The sequence below is a fragment of the Clytia hemisphaerica genome, unplaced genomic scaffold (assembly GCF_902728285.1).
Source record: "Clytia hemisphaerica strain Z4C2 unplaced genomic scaffold, Clytia hemisphaerica genome assembly, whole genome shotgun sequence".
Classification (NCBI taxonomy): domain Eukaryota; kingdom Metazoa; phylum Cnidaria; class Hydrozoa; order Leptothecata; family Clytiidae; genus Clytia; species Clytia hemisphaerica.
In genome coordinates, this window is record NW_027104338.1 from 2,499,984 (window position 1) to 2,511,428 (window position 11,445).

The following is an 11,445-nucleotide window of genomic DNA, read 5'->3' on the forward strand; positions in this document are numbered from 1 at the left end:
GATACCCCCAGAGATCATAGGTACCCCCTGAAATTAAAAAAAAATCCAGCCCCAGCCTTTTTCAGGAAGATTTTGGTTGTAGCCCCCCCCCCCCTGCGGGCTGGGGGGGGGTTCATGCCATGGCTGTGTATATCATACACGTTTTTTTCATAAGAACATCCAAAAATTTTTAAGCCTGAGGATGTTCTTAACCTTTTGAGTTTTAAGCCTAAAATGTTCTTAACATGTTCTTATTTTCACCATTTTGTGAGCGTTTTTGTCATTGTCCATTTTCTTAAGAAATTGGCCATTTTAGAGTTTGCAAAGCCTTAAAATGTTCTAAACTTGTTCTTAACATTTTGTCTATCGAATCCTTCTTTAGCCTTCTTTTACATAGTTTGTTCTTATAAAAAAACGTGTGTACGAGGTTTGAGTTCTTACTAGAGAAATTATTTTTCTTACAGTGACAAATGTTAAAGATGACTTGACATGCACTGTCTGTCAAGACGCTTTGGAAGTTTTAGACAACATCATCAAAGAGAATAAAACTGAAGAAGCTATTAAGAATGGTCTGGACAAACTCTGCTCTTTGTTGCCAAGCTCATTGTCTGGGGAGGTAAGATCTTTCATTGATTTTTTGTCGTTTCGGTTATACCAGTTCAAAAATGAAATGGATCTGAAATCTGCATTAATGAAATGTTTTAATTAATTCGATAGGAAAAAATGAAAATTTCCAACTATATTACGTTACATAAACATCATTTTGTGCGCTAGATCACACTTGCATTCACACATCCTAGTCGTTTATTTTTGGGTACAAAACTCCCGAAATTCTTTGTTATGTACAAGATAGACAAAAACATTGGTGACACTGTTAAAAAACATTAAGTTGATAATAAAACTGTCCACTTCGTATGGGAAAATGCTATATTTACCCGCAATCAAACTAAAGGTATACGATATCGTGGAAACAAGGTTTGGTAGCAGTACAGTTACACATCCGAAAGTGATCAAACAATTTATTGTATTGACCGCTCTTTTATTGCGAGCTGTGATCTCGTTTTCTCGTCCTGTGTCTATAGTAGTGCATTGGAGGGCTCGTTTTGTTTTGACGTGTAAATACAAGATCGCAATGACTGGTACGATACACAAACATACAATATGAACAACGAAGGTTGACACCAGTAACTCGACAGCTGGCAGACCCTCTGCTCTACATAATCTGCATTCCTTATCGATAGAAAATTTGTCATTATAAGGACTACTCATTAGAGGGCATATTATGATTGTTGAAAGACATATAGCATGAACTGACCATTTAGGAAGCTGTTTGCGTAAAGGCTTTGAGATTTTGCGGTAACGGTCTACAACAATTCCAAATAAAATCCAGATGGTTGAGGTTGCTAAACCTAATGGTAAAAATAACATTCTGTGACATAGAAATTCTGTTAGTTCAGACTCCAAGTTCAAGTAAATATTCAACGCAATGAAACTATGAAGAACAGAAACCAATAAGTTAACTATTCCCAAATAAATGATAAATAGATAATAACAATTGATTTTCTTCCAACATTTGAACAAAAAGAAGTACAAAATGGCAAGGTTTCCTGGTATACCAACGCTTATGGAAATGAAAGCAGATGACAGATTGATCCATAATATAGCCTTGTAGCTCATCTTTTGGGCGATTTCAAATCTATGTGCGTAATTAAAATGAAAGATAGTTTGATTTCACCACAATATATTATCATATTTTTAAAAACTTTTCTGATAAAATAAATCACCTGCTCAAATTGAAATAAAAAACGAATTATACTTCCTTGTTAAATCTATTCAAAGATGTTTCTAGTTTGCTTGTAAAATTAATTATAAATGATAGAAAATGATATTATACAACCAAACGGTGTCTTTGTACCTCAGTATCGTTTCTCCCAGTAGCCTCAGATCTTTCAAAATATCATTTATGTATAAAAATATCATATTTTTGTCCTATCTGCTATGAATTTGCATATAGGTTTATTGTCTATTAGTTTGTTGTGAATGCGAGCTGAGAGCCATTTTTTTTGTCTCTGGACCAAAAGTCGAGACTTTGAGACCTGTTCATCAGTTCTTGGTGTAAAATTCCTTGAATTCTTTAATATGTGCAAGATATACAAAAACATTAGTAGCGCTGTTCAGAAACATCATGTTGTAAAAAAAGGTCTTGATTTCATACGACAATACACCGTCACTATAAAGCTTCACTGTATAATTTATGCTGGAAATTAAGTTTGGTAGCAGTACAGTTACACATCCGAAGTGATCAACCAATTTATTGTAGTAATCGCTCTTTTATTGCGAGCTGTGATCTCGTTCTCTCGTCCTGTGTCTATTGTAGTGCGTTGAAGAGCTCCTTTTGTTTTGACGTGTAAATATAAGACAGCAATGGCTGGCACGATAGAGTTGAATAAAGTGTGGCCTACAAAGGTCGAGATCAGCGAACCCATTGGCGGTTAATCTCCTGGTGATGTACATAACCTCTTTTTCTTGTCAATGTGGAATTTTCCACTATAAGGAACACTTAATAAAGGATTTATTATCATTGGCATTAGACATATGATATGGACCGACCATTTAGGGAGTTGTTTGCAGAGAGGCCTGGTGATTTTGCGGTAGCGATCTACAGTGAAGCCAAATAAAATCCAAGTAGTAGAATTTACTAATACCAAAGGTGTGAATAATAAATTGTTACATAGAAATTCTGTTAGTTCAGACTCCAATTTCAAGTAAATATTCAACGCAATCAAACTATGAAGAACAGAAACCAATAAGTCAATAATTCCCAAATAAATGATAAATAGAGAATAACAATTGATTTTCTTCCAACATTTGAACAAAAAGAAGTACAAAATGGCAAGGTTTCCTGGTACACCAACGCTTATGGAAATGAAAGCAGATGTCAGATTGATCCATAATATAGCCTTGTAGCTCATCTTTTTGGCAATTTAGTGAAAAGGAATAAATCTAAGAGCCAAATTTTGAGCATTAAAACACCTGCCCAATCAAGTTAAATTAAAAAGGAAACATGAATTGATCTTTTATTGGAAATGGAAATTTTATTACATACATATATTATTCAAGCTTTTATATGAAATTAATTATAAAAAATAGCTGAAAGCTATAAATTGTTTTGACCAAGGGTCGTTAAAATTCATTGGCCCTGATAGATATCATTTTCTGACAGCTTCAGCTCTTTCAAGCGCCTTTGGGGTATAAAACCTTTTGAATTCTTTGACATGCAGAAGATAAACAAAAACGTTCATTATACTGTTTATTAGTATAATTTTATAAATGATACTCAATGTTTCTGTAGAAAATATGTATTCCTCAAAGGTGACGACGGCCACGTAGACTCCGGTTAAAAGAAGATTGGGCACGAACACTGTGACAGCCGCGAAGGCTGTTAAACATTTAACGGTGTCCATAGCTCGCTCATTGCGCTCGTATATTTCTGTCTGTTTTATGAGCTCATCTTCACCTTGTTTGCGGAGCGTTCGAGATATTTTATAGTTGAAATACAGAATTGATGTTATTGGTACGAAACATATCATTGATGTATGAAAACAGAATGTTGCAATAACAATCTCCATAGATGGCAGTCGATCGGTCCAACAAACTCCTGTTTCAGCATTCATGTACAGTAACCCATTATAAGGGATGTAAATAGAAATACCAAGGATTATGGGTAATATACAAATCAAATGAATGGACCATTTTGGTAATTGTTTTGCTAGAGGATTTATGATTTTCCGGTAACGATCAAATGAAAGTCCACAAAGAATCCATATTGATGATGTTGCCAGTCCCATAGGTAGATAAAATACTCCTTGGCAAACTAATTTTGCAAATTCAGAACCAGAGTCCTGGTAAAGACTGAAAGCAAGGAAACTATGTAGTATGCAAACCAACAAATCAACAAATCCCAGATAGATGATAAAAAGATAGTACGAACTAATGCGTTTCCAACTTTTGAATAAAAAGTAATACAAGATGCATAAATTGCCAGGGATTCCAATGCTGATGAGAACGAAAGCTGATGTTAAATCTGCCAATAAGATCGTCTTGTTATGCATTGTAAACAGCCTATCCAACCATTTATTTTTCGAGAGATTTGTCAGTTTTTTTCTATGTTTTGTAAAATAAATGTGAAAAATTGCAAATGGCCTCATGGAAGTTTTACGTAAGATATGTATTAATGAAGGAAAGAGTAATTTGTAATTTCCATCTCGTATGGGAAATTATTAGGATCAAAATTATCCCTAATCATAGAACAACCTATTAAAATCAAACAATCAGTTTTTCACTTAATCTCCGACGTTTAGGCGTGTAAATGCACATAATATGAAAAAATTATAAGGACAACTAAGGTTCATTGAAACCGCCTCGTAAAGAAAGATCTTTACAGTTTGTTCAGGCGTTTCGCACAAAACAAGAGAAATATTAATTTTATCATGTGATCGAGAAAAAAAAAATGCTTGCAAATCAAAGCTAAAACGTCAATATGGAACTGTCTATCAATTACTTATAAAAAGATAGTTAATGAAAATACACTGCTCAATAAAAAAGATAGGATTTTAATCATTATCATCATCACAACATGTGGTTCCTTTTACTGAATATATTCATTACGATGTTAGAGCCCACGCATGTACTGCGTTTATATATACAAGTTGCTCGAAAAAAAGACCCTTAAAACTACTACTCAATTAATAAGGGAACATTTCCAAGTTTATGAGTAAAACTAAAATCCATACTTTAGAACGTATTCCAAACTATTCGTTTTGAGCGTAAACTCATTTTTGTGACAATACGGAAACCATGTCAATGTCATTAGACAAGTTAGGCTTCACGCATCCCCTCTGATGTTTTGATGTAGGGGATGCATATCGTGTATAAAATTCCCGTCCATCTGTTTTAATTTTCAGAAATCCAATCAACCTCCGGCTATTCCAGTTATATAATTTCTTTGTTCAAATTTAATGAACTTTAAAAATATGTCATATAAAACTTATCAAGCTATCAAGTTAATCAAGTTTCTAAAACTCAAAAATACAACGACGGGGGTAACTCTCGGACGAAAATTTTATACACGATATGTATCCCCTATATCAAAACATATCAGGGATGTGTCCATCCTATAGACAAGTGAATGTGCTTAAGAGTGCTTTCCACAGAGTAGCAAAAAAAGATTGCACATTTAACACAATTTTCAATTTTCTTTTAGTGCCAAAGTTTGGTAACTCTATACGGTGATGCTATCTTGAATCTCCTCATTAACGAGATCGACCCATCAGCTATCTGCAAGGTAAACAAGTTTCTTTTGTGCTGACTTCCCACGTGCTAATCAACATCAATTTTCCAATATAGTACCATGCCTTGGTGTCTTACATTACAGTTTTCTCTATTGCCTCTATGTTTTAGTTACCCGCCATTTTCTTTAAATTTAAGGTTCTGAAAGTGATTTTTAAAGGCCTTTTAAAAGAATTCACAATCAAGAAACTGTCTTAGGAATAAAGTTTTACGCGCCTGCTTGGCTGCTGGCTTATCAGATCTCAGCTATTTGTTATTTGAGTTTTGATTCAATCGATTTATGTCATTTTTAGGAATTGAAATTATGTGCATCTGCCCGCAAAGGTAATAAACAGTTTTATTTTGTCTATGTCTTTCACAGTGCACTCTATCTAATTCGATCTTCAAGGGACCAAAAATTTTATTCGAATTAGAGAAAAATTCGAACAACGAACAGTAATTTAACCCACTTTCCAGCTGAGGAGACCCATTTTTTTTTCGAGTTACAGAGATTCGAAATAGAGAAAATTGACTGTAGTTGTTTTCTTTTCAGATGATACCTTATACCGATGATTTGAGTTTTTATGAAAAGTTCTCGAAGCCAAAATATTAGGTTCAATTCTGAATTTCTTTCCCTTAGTTGTCAAGACTCCCATCAAAAACGAAGTGACTTGTGAATTCTGTAAATATGCCATGACATATTTGGACAATCAATTAAAGTCAGACAGAACCGAAGCCAAGATCAAATCAGCTTTGGACAGCCTTTGCACCCATCTTCCATCATCGGTGTCTGGAGAAGTAAGTATACATTGTTTTCAAGTAGTCCAAAAGTATTCTATAATGAAATATTAGAGGAAAAGAGAATTGATAGAGCTTAGCATTTTTGAATGGAGTATCTGGCCAAGTATTATTTTTTTTATGCATTATTTTTTAACTCATCCAAGAATCTAATCTAACTCATCTAATCTATATTCAAGTTACCAGTAAAAAAACTGCCAACCTGTTAGATCTGTTTGTGGACTTGATCTGTTATATCTGTATTTCGTTACATAAAGAATATGAATATCTTAAGGATTATCTTTGAAAAATGTACCTTTACTGTTAATCATCAAAACCTGTTCTCGCTATCTTTCTAGTGTGAAAGCTTGATCAACAGCAATTTGGATTTCTTGGTTCAATTGTTAGTTCGTGAACTCGACCCCACCACTATTTGCGATGTGAGTTTTTCTTTCATTTTCTGTATTTTTTTTTTCTCCTTAAAAGTACGATAGCTCTAAATTTATGTCAGTAATTTAAAGAATGGTCACCAATAAGGACCAAGTATTTTTCATTCAAACAATCCTTTTTTTGAAAAACCTCTCGAAACCATAGTTTTGTGCACCATTATATAGGTTCTGAGGGGACACACTTAAAATTTGTTTGATTTATAAGTCCAGTGAAGTCGTCTACTTAACAATGTTATCCAGTCTATCAAAAAACCTTGAATGGCCTCCAGTCTCAAAACACTTTGTCCTTCAAATGATGCCATGAAGAATATTTTTAATGGACCCATTATTTCAATGATGACCTCAATTTCCCTCCACCATTGCTTCATCAATTTCTTGATTTTTTTATAGGCTTTGAAAGTTTGCACTACATCTCCCACTAAAGGTAAGGTTGTATTTCTTATCGAACCTATTCCTTGATCACTTAAAATCGTCATTCTTGCTTAGTCAGCAAATTATGGTCAAGAATTAGTTTCCATTCTCTGTAACAGTGAAAATTTCCATCCTCTGTGACAGTGAATATGAATTTAGTTTTGCGATCTAACTCATATAGTTTGGGGTTATTTTTTCTCGTTTGCAAATACATAGCAGCATATCTTCAATGTAAATTTTCTTAGTGTCGGGGGAAGCTTGTACACTGTGTGATTTTATTGTCGGACAACTGGTGAAAGATTTGAAAGATAACAGTACTGAAGATGAGATATTGAACGCATTGGAAGGAATGTGTGCCAAACTACCAACACATCTTAATGACGAGGTACCAGGGAAATGAATATTCTGTTCAGTAATACTTTCATACGTCACTCAAGATAATTGCTTCTTCTTATCTTTACTATGGCTCATTTTTTGGAATTCAATCTTCCATTTCTAATTCACGTTCTCCTTTGTCATTTTCTCGCCCAAACTTGTTTCATTTCATGTGTATGTAAAATCTAGATCCAATGGAATTCGTTTAATCATGCTATCCTGTTTCTTAATCTGGGATTAAAAAATTGTCCAGTACCAATTCGTCATTGGTGTTAATTTTTCCAATCTGCTTTTTCAGTGTGTGATTGTTGTTAAACGATATTTCCCTCAACTTGTAAATCTTCTCCGCACTGAAGATGCTCAAACTATCTGCCATGTATGTCTTTCTCTCTTTTTTCTTTACTTTCCTATTTTGTTTTTCAAGACTCGAGGCTTTCTTTTGATTGGTATGTACAGCATTTTGTTAGTCAATGTACGATTACAATCTTTGATATGATTTACTATATCTGTTGCTAATTCATTTGTCAAATACAGCCAACGATCTTCTGTATCTATTCTTCCACATTATTTCAGTACTTGGGATTTTGTTCTTCTTCATTGAAAAACCACTCATTGAAAAAGGCCCTTCTTGGTAAGCCATTTTACGTCATTCCACCTTTCACAGTATGACGAGAGTATTACTGAATAATTGGTGTTTACTGTTAGGGGCTGTCCATATGAAGGCGGGTTGGCCCGGTTGGTGGGATCGAACGTCACGTGATCTATTTCAAAAACTGTGACGTAACATTCGAAAATCCACCCCACCTCACTTTAACTAGCTGGACAAGCCCGTCTCCTTATAAACAACTCCTTAGTGTTACTGCAGCAAACTCATCAGAATGGTTTCATTTTGGTACCCTCTGTCAAGTAAAGTTGGTTCATTTGAGCACTAGACAGTTTCTTTAAAAATCTTAGCATAGTTTAGGTATAAACTTATTTCTTTTTTTATAATTTTTGTTGACGAACAACAAAAATCATAAAAAAAAGAAATAAGTTAATACCTAAACTAATCAAAGGGAAATTAAAATTGAATGTTTGTCAGATCACTACATTCGTTGCATCCGTTTAGAGCAGCATAGTATGGTGGGTACAGAATGGATGATCTATCATGAGATTAGGATGTGGTAGATAAGTTTAAGAAGAGATAACAAAAAGTTGTCCAAAAGGTAGACATTGTAAAACAAATCAGAGAAGGGAGAAGTTTTTGACAAGTATGAAATGTTCTATTCTTCTTCTTCCTTTACAGTGAAAACCAACCCTGTTGAATGTGAAGTATGCCAATCAGCCATTGGTTATTTGGATTCTGTGTTGACAGAACAATCAACTGAAGATGAAATCAAGACAGCCGTGAAATCACTTTGTAGTCATTTACCAGCTGCTATTGATAATGAGGTAAGACCACTGATCTGTAACTACTTGACTGGATCGGGCTTCCCATACAAAAGGAAGGGTGTCCTGTTTTAAAGCTGACTTGTCTGCCATCTTGTTTTCGATTCTGGTCGTCAACATTCGAATGTTTTGAAATTCGAACATCCAAAACTGGACACTTTCACGAGAAATCTGTAGGCAGTTGGCCTATCTAGCATGTAAAGGAATATTATATCTGCCATGGAAAATGGCCAAAAATTTATCCTTGGTTATATCGTTACCGTGTAATTTCATCCCCATTTGACAAACTAAAATATTGCAGTAGTGGAGCCTTCCATGGTTCATAGCAAGACCATTATTTTCGAAAACTAATAAGACATAATTTAAAGTGAGATATGAAGATTTGAAATCTAAATTTGTGTTTGATAGAATTTGAAAGTCTTTGAGTAAGGATGTCTGTCTTTTGGACCATGAAAGGAATCAAGAACTGAATCATTTTGGTACATCAAACTTTTCATACATAATTAGCATTCTTCATTCATTCACTTTTAGTGTGATGCTTTAATAACCGAATACGGAGATGAATTGATTAAACTTGTTGTCCAACAAATCAAACCTGACACCATCTGCAAGGTAGTACATTCATATTAAAAAATCGTGGTCCGCTCCCTTGTGAAAACGAGATATTGTCTTGGTAATTTGTAATCTAATTTTTAGCCTCGATATAAAACATGTGCATAAAGAAGAATGGTTTCTCCGAAGCTATCGGAATAGGCCCTAGCCTAGAACAACTTCGCTATCTTGAAGGATATAGAAATCACTGTCTTTGCCTGACACCGTTTATGTTTAGTTTATGGTATGGTTTAATCGAAGATAACCAATACCGGGTGGGTTAAAAAACAGTACTGGAAAATCTAAATGTCCATAACTTGAATCTTATGCTCTAAAATTTTCAACACGTTTTATTCAGTCTATTTAATATCTTTTTGGAAAATTATAGCATTTTTAAGATGATGTATGAATTTTGCCTTGTTCGAAAAGCGTGAAAAACTGACGTCAAAACTTGTTTTAATGCAGGTAGTTCTTTGGTAATGTTCGTCTTTAGTAATGTTTTTCTTCCATTCTCCACTCTTTAGGCATTGAAAGTATGTTAAACAAGCTCACCGATCTTGGATTATCCTAACTGGAATATGACAATGGATTTTGTCTTATAAATCACATATTCTTACTATTGTAAAAGAAAATTAACAAAACAAAATTATATAGAGATTATTCTGTAAGTTTGTATTACAGTCAACTACCTCCGTGAAAAGGATTTCATCAAAACTGAGTCATACCATTCCCAAAGTCACTCATAAATTTTCAAAAATTCACAAACCCTATTAATCTTTTGTTTATCTTATCCTTTTAGCGGAAGTTAGCACTGTATATCGATAAAAATAAAAGTATTTTGTAGCTTTGTTGTTATATAAGGATTTTTGAAAATTTTCAGCTTATTATTTTGTACTTTTTAACTTATTTTGTGATTTTTTTTTGGGTTTATTAAAATTTTAATGATTTTTTGTTTAAAATATAGAGTGTAGCATCAAGATTTCGTTAGTTTCAAATTTTCTTAATATTTTCTTAATATCTGTATATTAATTTGCCCCTAAAAATCCTTAAATCAGCGGCCTGCGACAACGAGGACAAAACTATGGACTATCAAATTACTCTTAGGTTCCAAATAAAGGGGGGGGGGGGGGTTCGAATAAACGGGGGGGGGTTGGAAAATTTTCTAGTTTTTAATAAACGGTGGGGGGGGCCTAATTGCCGGGGGGGTTGGAAATTGTACTTCTGAAACCCAAAAATAAGGTAAAAATAGGCTAAAATCAGGCTATTTAGAGCAAAATAAGGGGCCTTCTCTTTGACAGCTCAAAATATTCTTAGAGATTAATAACGTCCTAATAAGGGCCGGGGAGGTTGGAAAATTTTCGAAAAATTAACAAGCGGGGGGGGGGCGTTTATTTGGAACCTAAGAGTACTGTTTAAATTAGTTTCGGCCGGGCCCATAAGCCAACTAAAGTCGCATCTCGCCTAACGAAACTCTTGAGATTTTGAAATAATGGACAGATTTCAAAATCTTCTTGACTGTTTTTTTAGATAACTTAAAGGTAGACAAAAATATTACAGTAATACATCCCCTGTGTCACAGACCCGCTGGGACCCCAGCCCCTCTGGATTTCGTCCCCGGTGGAAATATATCCTTGAATTTCAGCTCCACTGGGAAATTGACTTTGATTTCATCCCCTTCGAAATTCCATATGTTTAAAAATTGTACTCCAAAACCATCCCACTGGATTTTTTGAAACAATAGAATTTCTATCCCCATTAGGATTTCAATAGGAATTTTTATCCCCACTGAGGAAAAAAAGTTCCACCGGGGCTGTGAGACAGGGGTGTGTTAATCTTAAAAATTTTTACTTTAGCTACACGCTTTCTTTTTATAAGAATGGTGTAAATCCATTTCATCATGGATATTCTTAACTTTCTGGGAAAAATCATCCGAAAATATTCTTACAGCATTCTTAGGTTAGGATCGTAATTCAGACTAGATTTAACTACATACGTCTCAATCATAAAATGACATTTTTGTTAAAGGAGTGAGCAATTGACAACTTATAATTGAGAATGTTCTAAAAATATGGCATTCTTAGCTTGAGTAGCAAAATTCCACGATGGT

At 34.2% G+C, this 11,445-nt stretch overlaps 1 protein-coding gene across 6 annotated transcripts in view; it reads left to right on the top strand.

Annotated features, from left to right (window-relative positions):
- Positions 1-10,315, top strand: part of LOC136817906 (uncharacterized) — a 33,167-nt gene extending 22,852 nt beyond the window's left edge. For 4 of the 6 annotated variants that reach the window (XM_067074237.1, XM_067074240.1, XM_067074238.1 and 1 more), the window contains 12 exons: positions 444-595; positions 5,243-5,323; positions 5,622-5,652; positions 5,948-6,105; positions 6,444-6,524; positions 6,924-6,957; positions 7,190-7,329; positions 7,618-7,695; positions 7,893-7,950; positions 8,605-8,750; positions 9,279-9,359; positions 9,863-10,315. In XM_067074237.1, the coding sequence (XP_066930338.1) occupies positions 444-595; positions 5,243-5,323; positions 5,622-5,652; positions 5,948-6,105; positions 6,444-6,524; positions 6,924-6,957; positions 7,190-7,329; positions 7,618-7,695; positions 7,893-7,950; positions 8,605-8,750; positions 9,279-9,359; positions 9,863-9,880 (1,058 nt within the window). In that variant the 3' untranslated portion in view covers positions 9,881-10,315. The remainder of the gene's footprint in view (positions 1-443; positions 596-5,242; positions 5,324-5,621; positions 5,653-5,947; positions 6,106-6,443; positions 6,525-6,923; positions 6,958-7,189; positions 7,330-7,617; positions 7,696-7,892; positions 7,951-8,604; positions 8,751-9,278; positions 9,360-9,862) is intronic. The other 2 variants (XM_067074241.1, XM_067074239.1) reach the window with 1 other exon arrangement.
- The last annotated feature ends 1,130 nt before the right edge of the window (positions 10,316-11,445 follow it).